General features: G+C 47.7%; 1 protein-coding gene across 3 annotated transcripts in view; it reads right to left on the bottom strand.

Annotated features, from left to right (window-relative positions):
• Nucleotides 1–11,397: 11,397 nt before the first annotated feature.
• RBMS2 (RNA binding motif single stranded interacting protein 2) overlaps nt 11,398–22,164 on the bottom strand; it is a 64,180-nt gene continuing 53,413 nt past the window's right edge. Inside the window, exons 7-14 of one of the 3 annotated variants that reach the window (XM_063119841.1) lie at nt 19,376–19,485; nt 18,889–18,935; nt 18,391–18,484; nt 16,662–16,712; nt 15,917–16,030; nt 15,739–15,819; nt 15,150–15,236; nt 11,398–13,116 (exon numbers count right to left, since the gene is read on the bottom strand). In XM_063119841.1, coding sequence (XP_062975911.1) covers nt 15,156–15,236; nt 15,739–15,819; nt 15,917–16,030; nt 16,662–16,712; nt 18,391–18,484; nt 18,889–18,935; nt 19,376–19,485 — 578 coding nt within the window. In that variant the 3' untranslated portion in view covers nt 11,398–13,116; nt 15,150–15,155. The remainder of the gene's footprint in view (nt 13,117–15,149; nt 15,237–15,738; nt 15,820–15,916; nt 16,031–16,661; nt 16,713–18,390; nt 18,485–18,888; nt 18,936–19,375; nt 19,486–22,164) is intronic. The other 2 variants (XM_063119842.1, XM_063119844.1) reach the window with 2 other exon arrangements.

Genomic DNA, 22,164 nt, shown 5'->3' with positions numbered 1-22,164 from the left:
GTGATAGTGGATTAGCCCCCAGTGCACAGTTGAAGGAATAAAAGCTGCTTTTACTTGCATATGTTAATTGCTTCATATTTAAAATTGCACACTGATGAGCATCCAGGATGGGGACGGGTTTCTTTGTTTTTTCTAAAATAAAACAGGTTGCAGTGAAACCCAAAAGTGATAACCTCTCTCACAAAGTGAGGTAGTACAATTCTGTAGCTCACATTTCATAGTTACACTGGATCATTTCTGCCCTATTTTTCCCTACAGGTAAAGTGTTTAATTTCTGCCAAGACAATAGCTTCCTGCTCAACCTTCCTTCTCTCTTAAGTAATGTTGATACAAAAGCTTAAACTTGTAGTTCCTTGTAGCCCACGTTATTACTTGCCTATAGTAAAGGCTGTATCAACAGACACTCGTGTACTTTCTGTACAAAGAAAAGCTGGGACATAGAACTTATTACAAAGTAGCATGCTCCTCATATTTCATAATTACTACTTCTATTTGTCATGGAGGAAGGGAGGTATATGGAACAATTAAGCCCACTCCCCTAGTCAGTGAAAATCTTACTTAGCTACATCTCTGGATCCTGGGAAAGTATTTTCCCCACACATTTTCAAGCCTATTTTAGAACATGGCAAGAGCCCTGCTGGCTTAGACCAAAGGCCTATCTAGTCCAGAGATTCTGCTTCCAGCACTGACCAACGAGATGCCTTTGAGAAGCTCATCAGCAGGGCTTGAAGCCCGTACTCCTTCCCCACTCGCCTTCCCTGTAGCCATTACTATTTACTGACATGCCATCACTCATTAGGGGTGGGTGGTTTATGCTTCCGCACCATAACTGGTAGCTGCTCGTAGACCTGTTCTCCCACAACTTTTTAATAAGCTAGTGACTGTTACCATCTATGTCCTGGTTCAGACAACACGCTGAACCATTCTGCTTAACCACGAAATGGTTAAGGGAATGCATTGCGTTCCCTTAACCATTTTGTGGCTAAGCAGCATGGTTTAGTGTGTCATACTTTCCTTTGAGCTGAATCTACTGCAAAACCTGGTTTGCATGATACAACAGTCCACCATGGTTCAATTTACCCATGGGAGCTGTTGCATTGTGCTGGGTGCCTGGCTTGTCGTGTCGTGCAAAGCCAGGCAGCAGGTATGTTTGAGAATTGACTACAAAACAAAATGCAGCAACTTGGGTGCCATTAAAAAATGGCACCTGGCATGACGCAGCAGCTCCCATGGGTAAATTAAGCCACAATGTGCTGTTGTGTCACGCAAACCAATTTCAGTGGGAGTCCTCAAGTTTTGGTATAAAGCTAGAAGGGTTTAAACAACATTGAGTACACTATTCATAATTTGATAAACATTACTTTGCAAGGTCCCAGAAACTTGTTAATTCTTAAAGCTTTGATTTACCTGGAAGCTGACGTATGCACCCAGTACTACATTCCATAGCCCAGGCCATATTTTAAGATCCTGATCTCACTTTCTTGGCCACACAGTCGATTTTGTTGTATCACTTTACTGGATCATAGACTTCTTCAAGATGGTGTCTGAACGCAACTGTGTTAATTCACAGGGAATTGGTGGGCTTGCCAGTGAGTTCCTAGTCTTGCATTGCAATTTGTCTCCTGTTGTTGGGTCTCTTTTGGTAGGAAATAGCAAGATGGGAAGGTGCCTATGTGTTACAAAACAAAGTTCTCAGGTGCCTGAAAACAATTGGGCAGGATAAGAAGAAAAAAACCCAGGCACCTGAGAACTTACTGTACTTTGTTTTGAGTCTCTTTTGTTAGTCTCCTGAGTTAGAGACAGGACTCCTTAATTTTGTATTATGTTTGGAAGCTTGATCTCTGTTACACAGAATGCTCTGCAATTGTTTTTCTTTGCCATATACATAAGATCACACACTACCCTGGAGTCGCTGCCACCTAACCATAACTACTGCTATATTTGAATATCCTTCCTCGCAAAAAGCAAACATTTAAAGGGTAGGGAATGTCCAGGCTTTTACTATTTAATGTACACTCACCCACCCATTTTTGTGTGAACAATAGGATAGCTTGCTTATGTTAAGGAAGTGGCTTTCCAATTTTCTACCTTTAGGGGAATCTTGTCATATTTGTCTAAGGAAAAACCCCTGCTTGTTGTATGGATATCTTGCATGTTCTAGAGCACATCGATAATTCACATGAAGCACTGGCCAGTTTTGTCTCTGTTGTCAACACAAACTTAGACCCATTACTCCCCATTGGCTACCCATTGCTGGAAGATTTAGGTGAGGCAAGCCTTTGATCTCACTGTTCAGAGAACCTTGATAAACTTCCATAAAACCACAGTGTTTCCTGAGAAGCCATTTGTAAGTTACTGTGTTAAGGGATAACTACAGTGGTGGCCAAAATTGTGGACATGTTTTGCAACTTTGCATGCTTATAGAAAATGTTCTGTTTCACGAAATTCAAATGTTTATATATCAATTGAAAGACCTGATTCACCTAATACAACAATCCTGCTTCTTTTCCTGGGTGTCCAATCAACTCTTTTCTTTGGTGCCATTGGTCTATTTATGATGTAAGTACGTACACTTTTAATTTGAGAAATACTTCAAATACTCACACAACCTCCAATTGCACTTCAGTTACAGAACAAACAGCAAAACTGACTTTCCCCAACTTGAAACATGATGTATCGCAGCTACTGCCATGTGATTGGTCCCCAGAACAAGGACTGTGATTGGCCAGTAGGGTTTGCAATTCCAATCTGCTTCTTCACTCAATCACACCTGTGTTTGTTTTTAAAGTATGCCTAACTTTTTTTGTACTGCAGATATTGCATTCTGTTTTTTGTATTGAATTCAGCATTAAATTCTCTTTCAATTGATATATAAACATTTGAATTTCGTGAAACAGAATATTTTCTATAAGCATGCAAAGTTGCGAAACATGAAAATTTCAAAAAGTGTCCACAATTTTGGCCACCACTGTAATAATCTGTTAAGTGGTTTGGCAATCTGCTTTAATATTTGTGAAGAATAACATCCCACTGAAATGTCTTGATAACCATCAGGTACAAAACCCAATCTAAAAGGTCCTTCTAAGAAGCAGTCAAGCCAAACAGGTTTTTTTTTTTCACCTTTTATTTCAAAACAAAAATTTGTTCAAAATGAGACCAGTCAGAGCTCCACAGAGGGGAAGGTGTATGGGGTTGAGAGAGAGAAACAGGCCTGGCTGTAGCATGGAAGATACAAAACTATAGAAACTTCTCAATTAAAAAAAAGAAAAACCCTGTACAAATAGTCCTAAGTATATAAATAAAACTAGCAGGTAAAATGAATTGAGACATGAAGTGGGTGGGGAGCTAGAACTCTCACCGTGTGGGGGGCAAATGGAAGCACAGAGGGGCGTGCCTTTGAGAGCTCCAGTAGCTTCAAAATGGTTTTTTTTGAACGTCTTGAGTCACAAATGGGGTTGGAGGCACAAGCTGGTGCTCCACCCTCTGTTGCTTCAAGTGCCAAATACGCTTAGAAAAGACTCATTTACATCCATGGCAAACGTGTTTTTTTCCTTTTCTTTTTTTAGCAAAAAATTTGTGACCGTGTTCTAATGTTGTGGAGGACCACAAAGTGTGTTAAAGCACACTAGGCAGCCTGTAGCCTGCTGTAGACATGAACCAGCATGAGATGTACGTTGCTTAGGGCGGATGCCTATTGCTATCTGCTTTAATGGCAATTTGCTATAGGGCAAGGCATCAGTGCAACCATCAAAACTACCAAGGGCATATTGCTCCAGACGAAAGTGCAGACAAGTTGTAAACCTGTCCGAGAGGGGGTAGGTTGGACTTTGCTGCACTGAATCAAAGCAAATTGTAGCTTAAGCTTAGTCCACACCGGCCCTTCCTACTAAGAACGGGAAGACAGAGGAAGAACACCAAGCAGTCTACATCCATGAAACCATTGTTCCGATGGAATCAGAAACAGTCAAAAGTAGTTGGTGGGGAAGCTATTATTTCATCACTTTTTGACCACACAAATATGGGTAGCACAAATTGTTTCAGCTCCATGACTAGCAAGGGGTGGGTAGGTTGGAAGACGTTGATTTTCCTTACCCTTGTCCACCCCAGAAACAATTGCCAATAGCTCTCTGTTGGTGCGGTTTCTGGAAGAGCAAGGCTGTGGCCAAAAATTTAAAAAAATGGAAGCAGGAAACCACAGCTCTTGGAATCATCTTTCTCCTGCTGGGACACAATTGTTTGTATTATCTGGTTGCTAGCCAACCTGTCTGAAATTGCCTAACCCCATTGCTAGTATCAGTGGTGCTGAGGTACGTGCTGATTTTTGAGCTGAGGAAAGCGTGTGTCATGTGCGTTGCTCTCGAATGTCCAAACGAGGCTTTCCGGGTCACAAGGACCACTGCTGACAGCACCTTGACTTGGGAGTGAGTGTGTGTTCGCGTGATAAGAGCATGCAGCCACTTTTGTGCACTCTAGCACAGCCATCTTAGGTCAGACCAATGGTCCATCTGGCTTGCTATCTCCTACTTTGAGCCAGGTCTAGATGCTTGAAGTTTTAACCGCCCAGTGGCACTCAGAGGATTTCCAACCTGACCCCAATCATGTTGATTCATAACCTCAGATAGCCTGCAAACGCTAGGACAACCCTAGGCAAAAAAGTGCATTTCCTCCACTAACTTTGCTAACAGGCGGCTTCTGGTTCGATTTCGTCGTTGCATTCATCTCAACTCCCAGAGATTTAAAATTAGAAAGGGGTGTTGATGGTTTTAGGCAGACATGCGTAACTTGAGGCCAATGTTATTGGAACCAAACTCTTATGAATTCCACATTTAGCTAAAGCTCGTAAGGAGGGCATCGCATCTGAAATCTGGCCCTGTTCATGGCAGCCTACTCCATAAAGCCTAGGTGCCTGTGCTGTGCCACGACAGTTCAAGCATTCCCAGGAGGGCTCAAAATGAGACCATATCTTGGTTTAGCAAGTTCTTCCTTTAAAAGAAAGGAAACAAAGAGACATCGCCATCACCAGTGGCTTTAAAGACCAATGATGGCCGATGGCTGTCCTAGACCTCCCTTCTAGCTGGAAACCTTCCATCTTCTCCACTGCAAGCAGTGCAGCCACAAAAGGCTTTGGAGCGCAAGGTCTAAGCAAAAAGGAAAGTGGGGGACGGGGGACGCCATTTTATTCTCTTTGTGTGGATTCTTGCCATGGTTGGGGTCCCATGTTGAGGCCACAGAACTATGCCCTCCCTTTGGACAAAACATTTCTGCTCAAGTTCAAATAGACCAACTAACACATTTTACAAAGGAAATAAAATTTTAAAAAAGCAAAATGTGGTACATTTAACAAAACGCTCAGTAATTAGCAGCAACACGGGGGTGATTTTTTGTTTGTTTGTTTGTGAAAAACAAACCTTTCCCTTCTTTCTCCCCCTTAAACAAAGCAGAGGAGCCCAGAGGGTGTTCTAAGGATGAGGTGGGGAGCTTGTCCCTTGGAGAAGGTGCAGTTTGCCGGTTCGGAATATATAAATGAACTGCAAGTGCGTGTGAGGTAGATGTGTAGCTAAGAATGACAAAAAACTGGAACTGATGAGTGTATAAATGAAGGGAAGTTCTGAACCGGTGTGTGTGTGTGTGTGTGTGTGTATTCTTCCCAAATAGCACCAACAACTTCCAAGGACGGGTTTCGATGCAAGCATGGAGTCAGTAGACAAAAGACTTTTGGATGGTGGAGCTCGCTTTTAAAAAATACCAGCATTTAAGAGGAACGAAAGATTTGAGGCTCATCTACAGACTGCCAGGTTCCGGAGGCAGGCGCTGTTTCCTCCTCCAGCACGGTGGACGGCTGGACAGGGCAAAGGGTGTTGCAAGACAGGAGGGGTGATTTTGTGCAGAGGGAGGCTGGGAACAGAGAGCGGGGGTGGGCTTGTTGGCGTAGATCAGGGCAAGTTGTAGGATCCTTTTGTCGCAAACTGGAGGTCCGGGGTGGGAGTGGACGGGAAAAGGCCTTAATTAGACTGGAAGTTTAAAGTGCAGGGACTGCTTCCCCCCACTGGCAGAATGGGAACGGGGAAATCAAGGCACGAGATTAAAAAAATCTAGCAGCTCAAGAGGTGCCTGCTCCTAGGGCCCAGTTCATTGTGTTCGGGGGCCCCACTAGACATGCGGGCTTCCAAATCATGGCTGGAGCAGGCTACGGTTGCTCAGTGTCACCTCCCGGAGTGTCGTGAAGAAGAGCCATAAATGTGACCTCCCTGCTCTGTGGCTGAATGTTCTGGCCACGAATTAAGTCTCCCCTGGGGAAGCGGTGGCTCACCTAAGCAGCCAAGGTGCCATCAGGATACGGGTCAGGATGGGCAAAGCTAGCGTTTCTCCTAACTACCATGTTTCCTTTCAGGATTGGAAGGGTGGTGTGAAAGGGGAATATACTGCCCAAAATCACGCGTCAGGCTTGGCTGAAGTGGGGGCGTCCCTTAGTCAGAGGGAGGGGGGAAAGCTAGGAGCTGCTTTAGGGAATGAAGGGGGGAGGCATGAGAACAGGGCTTAGGACCATAAGGAAGCTTTGCAGTAGCAAAATGTGTGGTCTGAATTCTATCCATGCCCACAGCACACAATCTCTCATGTCTGTGCACATGCACCCAGTTTCTCCTACAGGCTTACATTCTCACACACCCAGGCCTAGCATCCAGCTTTACACATATTCCAATTCCTCCAAAAGTTTTCTGTTAATGCTCTATCCAACACCCCACCCGTCACCACCAGTAGCCACAATTTCATCTCCAGCCTGTAACCCCATTCTCTGCTTCCCTTCTGTCTTGACCACCTTGGACCCCTACACTCTGCTCCCTGGCCACTGTTGCACCAATCCTTGCCTCCCTTCCCTATGGCGAGGACCTTGCTGGGCAACTCCTTCTGGCTTCTTAAACGCATCTACTTGGGCAGAAAACGCACTTGGAGTTTGTTGATGTTTTACTTGCTGCGTTGCCTCCATTATTACTGGGAGACATGATTTTCTTTTTGGCAAACAGAAAAGAAAAACAGCAGACGAGAGCGACAGGGACGCCAGAATGTAAGCAAAGGTGTAGCCTGTTCCTTCCTTCTTCCGATCAGTGGATCTAGACATGCCCAATTAGCACTCTCCGCCATCCTCAAATGCGGTCTAGCTCCTGCCATACACAACTGCCAGTTTGATACATCCTCCTGCAAAATGGGTGATAGACCAGCAAGCAAGCAAGCAAAGCATGTGAGTCTAGAAGGGAGGAGGAGACATCAAGCCAGTGGAAGGGAAAGCACATGGAACAAGCTTGCAAAGCAATTAATTGGGGGCAAAAAGAACACCATGAGGATGGGAAGAAAGCACAGGCAACATCCAAGCCATTTGTCCAGATCCAGAGAACTGTGACAGCAGCTTAGTAGACGGCACTCAAGCTTGCACAAGGGCATCCACACAGGAGACGGGCAAACTCAGTACATCTCATCTGAATGCAGAGCTTTTTCAGCACACCGGCTGTATTCCTTGGACTGGTACAAAAGTTTTCCATGTCCTTGTGAACTGCTGGCATTAGGGCAAATCCAAGTCTTTCAGGATAATGAGAGAGAACGGACATCGTTTGCAGGTAAGGAGAAACAACCATGGGTGAATTTCTCTGTGGGGCTTTTCACTGTGGCAGTGGCCGCCATTTTTAATATTTGAGCCGCAGTGGGGATGAGTGCTGTAGCTGGTCATTATATACAAACCCAGTGAGGGTGGGTTGTTGGGGTAGTTAACAAGCCACCCAAAACCCATGGGCTTGTTTAGGGCTGCAGGTGGCTTGCCAACCACCCTAACAAGCTACCCTCACCAGGTTTGTACATCTCAAGCTACAGCGTGCCCCTGCCATACCCCAAATATTCAAAATGGTGGCCACTGCCAAAATGAAAAATCCTGCGGGGAAATTCACCCATGGTGGCTTCTTGTTATGTGCAAACGAAGACGGTTAAGTGAAGTAAAATGCTTGCAACAAGTTCAGGGAAACCCAACATGTTACTTCTTCTGAGATGGAAATTAGTGTCTATTTTAGGAAACAAAGGTATATTTAATTGTAGCTGAATGCCAGCATTTGTTTTCTCAGAATATGCAGGGTAGGGGCCACACAATGAAAAAACCATCCCACCAATGTTCTCAAATACACTTTTTTCTGAAATGGAACTTAAAACTCAATCCCCCAAAGTTTCATAATTCATTAAAATAGCATGTGGGAGGTGGCATTCACAACGATCCCACTAAGAAGGCTAAAGGCTCATTCAAGGCTTGAAAGGGGCAAAATATTTTATGTCCGCTGATGCACTGGTGAAGAGATACTTTGAAACTACTGCAGCCAATGGCTGTATCCAAGATACCTCAAACCCGCCTCCAGCTCTTGCCTTAGACAGCTAGTGACACCCAGCAACTTGTGGCACATCTAGTGCTTTTTCATGCACAAGGGAAGAGACACATTCAGCCAGTTCAATGGGGCCCAGATAAGCACCGGGATGCAGATGATGGGTAAACTTCAAGAGGCATATCTGCAACCACACTCCTATGCACACCAAATGCCACTTCCATGCATGGAATGGGTTCCCCTTGATGGACCTTAGCAGCAGACTTTGCTGTGTTCCTTAACTACAATCCTATGCATGTTTGCTTAGATGTACGCTTTACCAAATTCACTCCCCAGTAAATGAGCGGGGAATTGCATTTTAGTCACAAACAAGTCTTGCTGGACTGCACCCTGGGTTTATTTCTTTGCATTCGCTACTCCTAACAGTGTAGAGGCGAGCCAGAGTGGGAACATTATGTATACTGTGTTAAGCTGGGAAAAGGGATAATGCAGACTTGGGCTCATTTTGGATGATCAGATCCTTGCTTAATTGGCCAGGATATCCGCACAGTTTGTGTACCTCCCTTCAAGTAAATGCCAGAACAAACCAGGAAGCTGCAGTTAACCATAGTTTCCTATTATGTCCAAACCTGGAACTATGGTTAATAGCTTCCAAACAAGCCAGGATTCAGGAGCCTTCCCTGTTTGAAAGCCTTTAACCATAGTTCCCAGTTTGGACATAAGGAGAAACTATGGTTTATCTACGACTTCCTAGTTTGTTTCACCGCTTGCATGAAGGAAGAAGCAAAGCAGAGGCACAGGGTCTGTGTGCAGATCAAGCTCGGTAATGTGAAACTGTAATTTGACATAGGTTAACAAATCATGGTTTGTGTTAACCATGGTTAAGTGTTCCTCCTAAACCAAGTAAAGCATAGTTAAGGCAGTTTCCTTAACTCTGGGTCTGCAATATAACAAGCAGATCTTGCTAATGTCTTATTATACATAGGCAGGACTTAGCTCAGGAAGTTAAACCATGGTTTTACGATATGCCTGAAATATGAACCACGATTAAGGCAACACACCCTACTTAGCATTAACCACAGTTACATTGCTGCTGCAACAAGTGTTTGAATAAGAATTGAGTTGGTTTGTTTTGAAGTCAGTGGGCTGGAGACCTTCCCCTAGGCAGACACATCAAATTGTTAGGCACCAGGCCTACTTGGGTCTGAATAAAAATTTCAAATCTTTGGCCACCAACATCAAATGTCTATATATCTAGTATATTCCCAACTTATTAGTTTATGTATAAAAGCCTATTTATCAGAAACCTAGGTAAAATGGGGGGATGTGATTCCAATCATAAATATTGATTTTTAAAAAACCAGGAGAATCTCATCCACACACACATCCCAGTTTTAAAGTGGCTCTAGTTTGGAAGAAATCAGAAGTGAACTTAAGAAGGGGCTGTGATATATTGTGGTGTGTGTGTGTGTTTTACTAATATGCAGGCTCTTTTTCAAAATTTGGATTTCTCTAAGCAGCTGCTTACTACCAATTGCCTTAATCGTAACATGCCTGGAGTACTTGAACTGGCAGCCATGAGGTACAATCCCCAAGGAAACTGAATGGCAAAAGTCCCATTGAAATGACTGGGAGTGGCAGAAGACCTCAGTAATGCTCTGGCACAGCAGCTCCCATTCATTTAAATGGGACTCACCATGAAAACGTCCTCTCAGAGGACCCACCACCTCCTTCCTCACCCTATTTCTAAAAGTAGAAATTCTCACCACCACCGGGAGGTCAAGAAACCCTGATGCAGGCATGGAAGTGTTTGTGGCCGCCAAAGATACTCTTGGGATGGCTGCCCGTGTTTGTAGCAGACCTAGAGCCTATTCATCAAGGGTGGGTCCTTCTACAACCCAGCCAAAGGACCTGCTGTGGGAGGCACATGTTAGGCCTTCAAGAGCTACATTGGATTTCTCTTTAAATATGGCCATTTGCTCTACCCCCATCTCTGGGTGGGACAATCCCGGTTTGCCACTCGAACGGCCACATTGGAATTGAGACCGCATCTACGCACTGGTTTTGTCCTAATTTGCCCCCGTCCCCGTCGTCAGCCCTGACACTGCAGGAGTCAGTTTGGCCCCTTAAATTCAGCCTGCAGAGAAAAGGCTTTGAGAGATGAAGGCGAGCACCTATGCCCAAAGGAAGGCACTTTGGTTTAGCTCAGCACCTTTTGATTCAGTCCCCACTAAGTCCATTGGATTCAGTCCCTGCTAAGCTCCAGGCCGGGGGAGAGCGGAGTGGGGGGGGGATGCAAAACCAACATGCTTGCTGGCCCTGGGCTGATGTCAGGCAGGCATCCCAAAAAGCTTCTGCCAAGGTTTTTCCTTACTCTCCTTGCTAGTATCCGAGGTGTCGATGAGGCACATGAGTCCATCTCCTCTCCCTTGGCGGTCCAGTCAAGGGCCCAGGCAGCAGAGCTGGGCGGAGGGAGTTTTAAGCCTGCCTGTCCCCAAGGAGCTATGCAGATGGAGGGGTCGAATTTAATCCTTACCTTTCCAAAGCCTCAAACGCTCCCTGCCAGGAGGTAAAACTGATCACACTCACAGTCCAGACAATTCTAAAGAGCCATTTAAAACAAACGAAAATACACCAGCGTCCTGAGAAACACACAAACCCAGATATGCAGAGAGGTCCCTTCTTCAAATGCCAGCCGACCACACACTCCCAGCATCGGGGTGGTGCATAGACACACGCGCACACGCACACTTCCACGCCTTCTCCCTGGCTCACAGGACACCCGTATGGCCTCTGCCATTCGTCCTCCCTGATTGTCAGCTGCATAAGAGCTATTTCCCCAAAGGTATGATGGGTTGGGCATCAAACTAAAAAGAGAGACGGGGTTTCTCATGATCACATCCCATAAAGGGGGCGGGAGGGGGAAAGCGACATTTAAAGACCTGGCGAAAGGGTCAGCTTCATGCCAGCCGGGCTGGGTGATGTTATGGTGGAAGAGAGGATAAGACTTTTAGCACCATCTGGTTAGGAGGGGGCGGGGCGGGGCGGGGGGGCAGGGGAAACATGCAAAGGTGTCTAAAGCACTTGGTACCTTCAAGAGGCTCTCCAGGGAAACGCGCTGTAGGAAGGGGCCGGATTATTGCACATAGTCTCCTGCTATTGCGAATCTGGGGAGCCAGCAACCAAGGGCTGGGGGGGTGGGCGGGGGAGAGAAGGGAGGGAAACGTGCATAGTAACTAGGATCTCCATTTCGGGGGGAGGGGGGAGCTCGACCATCCCCTGCAAGGTGCTAGATGCTCCCTGGTTTGTTGGTTGGTTGGTTGGTTTAAAGCAACTGGAACGGACACCCCCCGCCCGTGCAACCCCCGCCAGTCAGAAGCATTGGCAGCTGCCCTCAGACTGGTTTGTCAAGAGAATAGACGCACTGTGCACCTGGGTTTGACAGGCATGCAGGACTTGGAGGGAGCATACGGCAGCACAGTCCGGACCGCAGGCGGCAGAAGGCACTGTGTGTGTGTGTGTCCCGGGGGCAGGGGCAGGGGCAAAGCGCTGCTGCTGCTGCTGCTGCTGGCAACACGTCCGTTCAGTGTCCGAGTGTCCGGAAGCGACGACACATCACTGGCGGCAGATTCCTCAGTCAGTTTATTGTTCCCCTGATCCAGGGCAGGGCAGGCGAGGGGGAAGATCCATGTGGAAGCAAAGAAGGGTCCACGCAGAAGCTCAAAATCAGAGTCCAAAGCATCCAGCAAGAACCGGTCCCATTGGACAGGGCAGAGGGCAGAAATCGAGGTCTGGAGCAAACTCTGTTTCTCTCTCTCTCTTTCTCTTGGCTGGGGCCGAGTTTATGCCAAAAAACAAAAACAAAATTCAGTTCATCGAAAGCCACCAGCTGCATCGTCTCCCTCCAACTTGACAAGTTTTATGCAAACCCCTCTTGCTGCCGTCAAAAGTTCAACTTTTTTTTTGTAGATTTCGTTTTTTTGTAGTTTTTTTTGTAGATTTCGTTTTTTTGTTTTTTGTAAATTTGTCTTTTTTTAAAAAAAAAAAATTACCCTCTTGAAATAATAAAATAATCCTTTCAAAGCAAAATTCCCTCCCCCACTCCCACCCCAAGGAAGAAGAAAAAAGAAGAAGTCTGCGTTGATTTTTATCCTACAGCTGCGAGGTGGGGATTTCTCAGAGCATTTTTTTTCTTATAAAACAACCCCAAAAAAATTTTATTCAAACACTTTTGCATATTTGTCCTTTAAAAAATCTTTTAAATGACCAAAGAAAAACAAAACAAATTCAAAGGAGCAAAAAAATTCCCTCCCAGAGGTGCAGAAGCCATCTTTCCAAAAGAGAAAAATAATTGTTCTTCTCTGGGGAATTCTGTGGCATCCAAAGCATTTGATTTTGCTGTTAACAAGAAAATAAACGCGCAAACACACACGCACACGCACACACGCCCCACCCCACCCCAAAAAATGTTTTCCTCGTATTAAAATAGTCCTTAGTCCATCTGTACATCTAAGGGTCGGGGGTCCGTCTTTGCCGCCCCCACTCTAACCCCCTTTGGTTCCTCGGTGTCAAAAGTCTATTGCGGTTATTTCCTTTTTTAAAAAACAAAAAACAAAACCTTTTTCTTTGCAAAAAAGAAAAGTAACAACAACAAAAAACAACAAAAAAAATGGTTCCATCTTCTAAATGCAGCACAAATTAAAAAAACAAAAAAACTTGTCTCCCTCGAAGTGATTGCTCAGAGCTGAGCTGCTCGGTGGCACTAGAGAGGATGAAAAATGGAGGGAATTACGAGGGCCGGCAGTGAATACACCGGGCGGGGGGGGGGCGGGGGGGCACACAGCCGTGACAGGTTGCCGTAAGCAATGGCGTAAGTAGAGGAGGGAGAAAAAATCTCTTGCAGGTATCCGTCTCAACCCCGCCTCCTTCCGCCGCCATGCCCTTTCAGCGTGGCCACCCTTTCCCACCTGTCGCCATAGAAACGATGAAGGCATCTTATCTCGTGAAGAAAAAGACATCTGAGCACAAGCCACACACCTTCCCCCTAGGGCTGGCACTCCGGGGGGGGGGGCGCTTGTGGCTCCCCAGAGCTTTTGGCCTACAACTCCCAGGATCCCTCCCCACCGGCTACGGCTGATGGGAGGGCCACAACTCTAGATCTTTCGGCCTGGCTACTACGGCCTATGCCCATACTTTGGGGTCGCAACCCTCTACCCCAGCGGTTCTCAACCTGTGGGTCGGGACCCCTTTGGGGGTCGAATGACCCTTTCACAGGGGTCGCCTAAGACCATCGGAAAACACATATTGAACTATGTCATGTATCATCTTTTGTATTATTAAAGCTATTGTTATGTATTATTTTCATTAGCAAACCATCCCATGACAATGGATCGTGTAGAGAAAAACAAAAATAATTTTATGGTTGGGGGCCACCACAACATGAGGAACTGTATTAAAGGGTCGCGGCATTAGGAAGGTTGAGAACCACTGCTCTACCCCCTTACCTGGCTCGGGCTCCCATCACTTTCCCTTTGGGCGTTCTGCTCGGAAAGGGCGCTGGGGAGTAGAACAAGGGGATTCAAAGCCCTGCCGGTAGAGCGGGTTCGACTGTACCAAGGCGCTGCGGTGCGGCATCACTGGATGCACTGGGTGTAGCGATGCAGGGTTGGGTCCTGAGGGCTGCCTCTGTGCCTGGGCAGCATTGGCAGCACAGAACCCAATGGGGGGCCCTCACTGTGTTTGCAGGTATGCCTGCTCAGGGGCGGGGGGGGGGGCGGCACTGTTGTTTCAAAGCCGTTCTTGTGCTCCCTACTCCGTGCGTTCCCCCCTTTCTCACTCAGGCTCTGACACAGGATCGGCCGGCCCAGCTGTCTCCTACCGCCAGACGTAATGAGAGCGTAGGACTGCTTTGCCCACCTGTCACTCTTAAAGGCGCAACACGCCTCTCCCACTTTGCCCTTAGAATTAAATCGGGCTCCCCTCTAGGGTGGGGCCAAGCAACCCTCTTTTTAGAAACCAAGCACTGATCAAGGACTAATGGTCCCTGGACCGTTATTCTGAGGAAACAACCCCCAAAATGTGTTTTCTGCACTCACTTGGACCTTGTTGTGTTGTCGCTGACTCTGAGGGGTGAACGTGCCCCTCCCCCAGCCACTCATTCCCTCTCCTCCCCCTCCACAAAAAAGGCGGGGGGGGGGAATCCAATTCCCCAATCAGCCGTGGCTGGATGTAGCGGAATCTCCACCTCACGACCCGATCTCATCGATCGGGGGGGGATTCCCTGCACATATTTCCTCCTTTGCCTCAGCTCTCAAAGGCCACCTTCCCCTCCAGCGAGGCAGTTCTAGCGCATGAGGACGATGGAGGAACGGCAGTAGCCAGGGGCCAACTTCAGGCTTTCTGTGAGCTGCTGGGGGAAAAGACCAGCAAGGGGCCCCATCACGGCCTTCTTTCAATTCGCTGCCCTGCTCCTTACTTTGAAGGGGGCTCCTCTAACCTGAGCGGCGCCCATCGGAAAGAGCAGGGGAGGAATCAATCCGGACCACTTTGTTCCTATAAAGTTAACTATTCCTCTCCCCTGCTGCTCTGAGCGTACCCCACCCACGCCTGCGGGCTCAGGGTCAATGCCGTCCACGGTCCATGCCCGGCACCAGCCATGGCGCCATACTCCATCCCCGGCCCTCCTGCAGCTGGCTACAGACCAAGGCTGATGCAGAAGCCGTCAGACCCCTCCTGGAAGAGAGAAGACTCACGTAGGACATCCCTGGCCCACCCCCCCTACCCCCACCGCCTTACCTGTTGTTACTTGTTGTACTGATACGAGTAGGCAGCGTGATCCGATGGGGACTCCACTGTCACGTGGCTCTGCTGGCCACTGTTCTCCTGTGACAAAATACTTATTGGGGGAATTGGGATGGCAGACAGTTCATCCCCAAACCTTTCAGCCTCAAATGGGTATCCCTGGCGTGGTGATACAATCTTACCAGCTTTGGGAAGGATCCCAAAACATGCTAGCAGAAACCCACACTGGCACAATGTCCATAGCACTTGCAAGTGCAACGGGTTTCTCGGGGAAGTCCTCGCCCTAGCAAGCACCAGTGACATTGTGCAAGTGTGTAGCGCACCACTGCATCCTTCACTTTAGATTTCCTAAAACTTGAGGAAGAAAATTCCACAAGGGTCCCCAAAGCCGTAACAATAGCCATGGTAGTGGGATCTGGAACCAAGTTTCCTTCCCATGCATGCAAGCAATGCCTTTTCACACTGTGAGTAGCAGTCCATAAAACATGGACCAGAGGACAACCCAGATGGGGTGGGTGGGTGGGTGTATCCGTGCCAGCCAAGCATTCCCGACTTAGGCAGAAAGAATGAAAGGGATCCTTACCTCAACTGCAACACTAGAGGAAGGCACAGGTGTGTACTGGGGTATGTAGGCTCCTTGCATAGCTGCTGCCGCTGGCATGTACTAGTGGGATGGAAGGAGAGGAGATGTCAGCAGGCATATAGGGCCTGAGCCCCGTAGAGAAGGGGAAGCCACGGGGGAAAAGAAAGAAGGTCCTTACTGTGCCAGCACTGCTGAGGGACAGGTGGCCCAGCTGCTGGGTTAGGGGCCCCATCATGGAAGTGGGCTGGATGGAAATTGCATGGTCCATGGTAGGTGTCAGCATTGTCCCCTGCTTGGCAACCAAGGGAGAGAGAGAGAGAGAGAGAGAGAGAGAGAGAGAGAGAGAGAGAGATTAGAGGCAAAATTGTGAGAATGGGGCAATGAAGGAAGAGACATGTCTATTATTGGTACCAAATCATCCCCTCTCCCAAAGGACCGATTGCACAGGAAGTCAGATCGGAAGAAGCCTGCAGGGTCATCACAAAATGATGTATAACAAGCAGCAAGTGCCGACTACCATAGTTTCATTCCAAGACCTGGGTGAGTTTATCTATATTCACCTTAGATGCCTCAGCTTCTGGGCTGTGCAGGCTATTTGGGCTTGTGGTGAGGAGGAGGAGTGTGAGTGTGTGTGTGTTTGTGTGTGTGTGTGTGTGTGTGTGTGTGTGTGTGTGTGTGTGTGGTGTAATAGACCAGGCCAGAACGGGCCAAGAGTATCAAGGCTTAGGCCGCTTTTTTCAAGGGATGCTTAAATTGCTTGGTGTGTCTCCTGCATGTACATTTGATTTAAAATGGGCTCTGCCATTTCCTATCCTGCGTTCGCAAGTGACACGTTCCCAACTAAAAGGTCTTCTTAGTGTCCCTTGAGAAAATGCCCTTGGGCAAGGGCTCCAGGGGGGCAGTTTGGGAGGAAAGGGTCTCACCGTGGGCTGCATGAGGTACGACTGATGGTGCATCCAGGATGGGCTATGAACCTAGAGATAAAAAGAAGGAGGACTGAGATAGCTCATTTCACACATATTCTCTCAGTAACTCTTAAAACACCCCAGAAACTGAAAGGTAGTACAATATTGTTATTCCCATATCACTGATGGCTGAGAGATGGCAGCTTCACGAAGGCCACAGAGGGCTTTTCTACATGAGGCGTTTGACCTACCACTTTACCATGGCTTCTGCTTTTCGATTCTTTGCAGATTTAAGATTGGCTCCTTTACACATGCTCTTTTTCAGGGGTGGGTGGGTTTCTTCCTTTCTATACGTTCCATTACACAACCACTAGGTGGTGTTGAGGTATAGTGGAATTGTGCAAAAACATGAGGGTTTCATGTTGCTATTCAGAGAAATACCAGACTTCCATTAGAAAAGAAATCGCTATAATAGTTGCAAACAATGGGAGAGGCACTGGAGGATAATGCCACCATGTAAAGCACCCGCAAACTACCATGAGTAAATGCCTTGGATAGAAAGGCTTCGAGTGAATGAGATCTGAGCCATGGACCTCCTGGTTCACAGCTCAGACTCTTGGGCACAAATGACACATGACAGCAGTAGGCCCATTAGTTTAAACCAGGCTTCACAAATCTGGGTTCTTTTAGACAACAACTCCCATCTTTGGCCAATGGGCATTGTAGTCCAAAACATTAGGAGTGGCCCAGGTTGGGGAAGACTGGCTTAAACCCAGGTCTTCCCCAATTACACATCAAGCCAGGGGTAAGGGTGTCGCTACTCTTAAGAGTAAAAGGGATGACTGGGTGAGGGTGGTTGAGCCCTCCCCTCCACCCGCCACTCCCCTCCCCACCACTACCCCTTTCACCCAGCCAAAGCCACTTCTGGTATCAGGACTCAGCTGAAGAGAGAAGCATCGAAGGAGGCAGCAAGGAGCAGGGTAAGAGCTCCCACATGCCCCTTTTGCTCTAGCAATCAGACCACCCACCTTAGCCTCCTTTTTACCTGGCTAGGGAAGGCTCGGGTTTAAACCAATGCATCCATCACTGTCATGCTAGTTTGGCCCTAGCCACAATGCTACACCATCTCTCAGCGCCTCTGACTCGTTATCAATTGTCAAAGAAATGTTCTGTACGGAATCTGGTTATCATATACGGCCTGCCTTAGACAAATACATTATCCATTCATACCTGCATATGAAAGGAGGGAGGCACCCCCTCAATCCCCTCTCCCCAATCCTCGATAGAGATGAGGTGGGGAACCTCAGGTCTGCGGGCCGCATCCCTCCCTCTCCAGCACTCCCCACATGGCCACGCCCCCTTTCCCATCCCCCATCCCTTTCCACCAATCACTGATCAGGGGGTGGTTTCCCAGCTTTTGCCCAGTGTTCCCCTATTCCAAATGGTTGAAATGCCTCTCCTAAGGCCGAGTGACGAGAACGAGGAGCTTTCGGCTACAATCGGTTGGCATTTGAGGTATTTTTGCCCACCGCTTTTGCCTTTTGCTGTGGCCTCACCCACCGCCGAAATGTGTTCCCTGAGAGCTTTTCTGAGATTGAACTCAGCTGAAAGAGGGTTTGACAGCCTTGCTAGAAAGTTATTTCCCTGACTTTGTTGTTTAAGCCAGCTCAAGTCCTAGGTTGCCTTCCTCCAGCGATATTTTGTGTGTGTATGTGTGTGTGTGTGTGTGTGTATGTGTGACATATACCTGGTAAGAAGAAACAGGTGATGGGAGATAAGGGGAGAGCGCAGTCTGGGCAATCATCCTGTTAGGAGCCAGGCTGTACGGTGTTGTGTAGAACCTGTAGAGGTTGTGGGGAGAAAGAGTTAAAGTCCTGCTTCCAGACAAGTCTTTTATGGTGCTATTGCCCTGCTTTTTCACCGAATTTTACAGGCAATCCAGGCATCATCACCTTCCACCCATAACCCTCTCATGTTTTCCAGCTGCTTCTACAATTGTTTTTCTTGCTGTTCCATTTAATCCGTTCCATGAAAAAAGATGGAAGAGCTAATCAAAGCCTTCTGCCTGTTAGCGCAGGGACCCCTCTGCCTGGAAGTCCCTTTCGAGAGGGTCAAACGTCCACCCCTTCCTGTAGGCTCACATGCGGGTGTTATTCTGCCGAGTCCCGTTGTGGGCCACGACTGGGCCATCTACTAAAATGTTCTTGACAAGGATGGGAAGGCACAGGGGGAGCAGAAGACGTACCCGTTTTGTAGCGCTGTTGTGGGGTCATAGGTCAAGGTCATCCCGCCCTGCATGGAAACATCAGAGAGATCACACATCAACCTCACACCACATCTGTTCTCCCAAAGCACCGGGATCCCAGCTCAAACCATCCGAAAGAGCTTCTGGGCTCTTTTAGGGACAAGTTGCAATCTCGCCCAAGCCAGCAGAAAGCCTCTGCCTTCAACTGGCCTAGTGGGCAAACTGGTGCAGCCAGTCAAGTCCCAAATGAGAGCCTCATAACTCTAATCTAGGCCTGCACAACACTGGCTCACGGCCACATATATAAAGTAGCCAGCCAGGTGCAGGCCAACCACCCTGTCTTTGCTGTTCCGCGCAAGTAGCAAAACGTTGACACAGGAGGTTTGCTGAGCTCCTGGCTGCCCCCTGTACACGGCTGATGGGACGCTCCCTGACTGTTACAGTCCCGCAACCCCCGTTTCCTACTGCCCAGCCCCACCCCGCTTACCGTGTCACTTTCCCTTGGCCAGGCTCGGCCGTTCTGCACGTATTTGCCCTGATTCTGGCGCTTCTTCTGGCCGCCATCGGCAAATTTGCAAAGCAATGGATCTGGAGGTGCTGCAAAAAAGGGAACGTGGGGTTAACACTGAGATCCCCCACTCTTGCTCCAGAACTGAACGGGTCTCGGTTCTACCAACGTTCCTCAATCCCACCTCTCTGTCCATGCACTTCAATCCCAACCGAAAGGCCACCTCGGTACAGTTTGCTTGAATCCTACTTCAGATATGAGCTCTGAGCCTCCTTAACCCTCCTTTAGCATCAGCTCTGAAAATGTGAGGGTCCAAAGAAGAGAAGCACAGCTGTGCCACCCTACAGACCTGGCTACTCTTACTATACTCCTCCTTTGGTTTATGGGGGAAGCTACTTCGCCCAATTCCACTTCAGCCCACCTCCCATGCCCCCCACAAAGACTGCTCCCATTTCATCCCTTTGCCCGTTGGTTTGAAGAGATAATGAAACACGTCGCAGTTGCTAAGTATCTGTGGAGTGGACTATCAGCCGTGTCCAGGCTGAACCACAAGGAGGTGTAGCACCAGAACTACTACTGCTAGGCCTGGGCGCAGGAGGCCATGTGGGCTCCAGGTTTGGGAAGGTCCTTGGGCAAGACAAGCTCAGTGGGGCCCCTTCTCACTGCCATTGTCCCCAGCTGCTGTTGCTCCACCTCCTCTTTGTCATCATCGTTACCACTTGCTTGCATGACGAGCAACTTCTCGCCACTACCATTGTATGAGCCAGAGCGAGTGGAGGGTGAACAAGCAGGTTTCAACGGGGAAGCAGAGGAGCAAATCCAGGGGGCTCGGTCAGTGGGGCCCTGCTGGGCTGTGGGCCTTCAGCAGGTGCACAACCATGCCTACCTATGTCCCTCCCCTCTTCACATGCTGCAACAGGGTATCCCCAAGGAAGCCAGAGGTTGTCCTTGCAACCTTTTTACTTTAGAAGACGTCACTCATTTTGTTTTAGAATGCAAAGTCTATTCAAACCTTAGGACAATTTATATCCTTCCTTTGCTAGTTCAGATGAAGGGAAGATCACCCCTCGAGAAACTGTGTTTTTTCTTGAATGTTTTTAACAAATATGTAACTTTTAGAACTGCTAAATTTCTTGTGCTTGCCCTGCTCTTGTGCACAAAGGCCAAGGGAATGAATGTAACACATCTATGTGAAACTGTATAATGACTGGTTGCTAAATGCAATAAACTTGACTTGGACTTGACTTGCTGCAACAACCCAGCCAATGAGCCACTGACCACCACCCAAATCTTCCCTGCGTAGGATACAGTCCCACCATAGTCCTTATTGGCACTTCCAGAATTAAACTGAACTTGATTGCCACTCTAACACTAACGTCAGGTGTATAGAGCGTTCATCAAAAAGACCCATATCTGCATCCAAAGAATGTCAGGGCCTGGAAGCTTTCATTTTAGAACTACACATTCAGCCTTGTATGCCACTCTACTTTTTGTTATCTCTATGGTTAGCATTCCTTGTGGTTGCTAGGCAACTGTAACAAATTTCCGTTCACTCCCGCAACTGGTAGAAAAATATAAAGCTACACAGTACCACTTCAATGCCAGTTCATGTGTACTATTTGTCCAGAATGAGACTGGGCCTCCACACAGGGCTATTTGCCAACATACTAATCGGCCAGTTTATACATGAAATAAAACGAAGTGTGGACTTCAGGCTGCACGGTGTGCGCTCCCCATGAAAGAAATGCCTTGCATATTAAAAGCGGCATGCCAGGGCGTAGACACGGGGCCAAACTTGATATGATGGGGTTAGAGATGTAAAAGGTTGGGTTAAAAATAGGGAAAATGGGAGTGAGGTGGGAAACAAAAAGATTTAAACACACACACACACACACACTCAGACACACACACACATTTTCCTCCAGGGACTTTTAGCAAATTCTGAGGAAAGCTTTCTTTCCTCAAAATTAGGGTGACTCTATGGAAAGGAAGACAGGGCTCTTGTATCTTTAACAGTTGTATAGAAAAGGGAATTTCTGCAGCACCTGGTGAAATTCCCTCTTCATCACCACAGTTAAAACTGCAGGAGCCCTGCCTTCTTTGGTCACTCTAGTATAGCTTTTTTGTTGCTTTTACCAAGGGTTTTTACCAAGCCTTCACATCTCTAGATGGGGCCAGCCACGCTTATTGTTCATATGCCTGCTCCATGTATGTATAATACATTCTACCACAAAAGGGGTACACATAGGAGAAGCTGACCTTACTATCCCCACCCCTGACACGTACACACACCCGTCACTTTCTCCCAAACCAGCCAGCAATGACAACCAGAACTGGGGCAGAGAGTAGAGCAAGGTCAGGTGTGGGCGTGGGGAGGGGGCGTTGGCAGCCGTGGCAAAGAAGGCTCCGCTCTCTTCACCACCATACACATTGGATTGTTTGTGTGGCTTCCCCCTTCATATTTGAGGGTACGAAGGGGGAAGCCACACAAACGAACAAGCATACACCAACTCATATTCGTTTGTTTATTTATCTATCTCATTTTTATTCCAGCCAAAAACAAGTCCTCTCATTTGAAGCCTTTTATGGGAGAAAATCCAAACAGGCCCACCTGCAGTGTGGGATAAGCCTCACTGCTCGACTCTGCTGCGTGTAAAAACTGGCTCCCACCATGGACCTCCCGGCTCACATAGTCCATGCATCCTGCTCTAACTTTCGTACCTGCTGCCAGGCTCCCTCCCGCCACCCTCACAACCACAGCACTCCTC

The sequence above is a fragment of the Elgaria multicarinata genome, chromosome 3, assembly GCF_023053635.1.
Source record: "Elgaria multicarinata webbii isolate HBS135686 ecotype San Diego chromosome 3, rElgMul1.1.pri, whole genome shotgun sequence".
Lineage (NCBI taxonomy): Eukaryota > Metazoa > Chordata > Lepidosauria > Squamata > Anguidae > Elgaria > Elgaria multicarinata.
The sequence above is the reverse complement of the archived record's forward strand: the minus strand, read 5'-3'. Positions and strand labels throughout refer to the sequence as shown.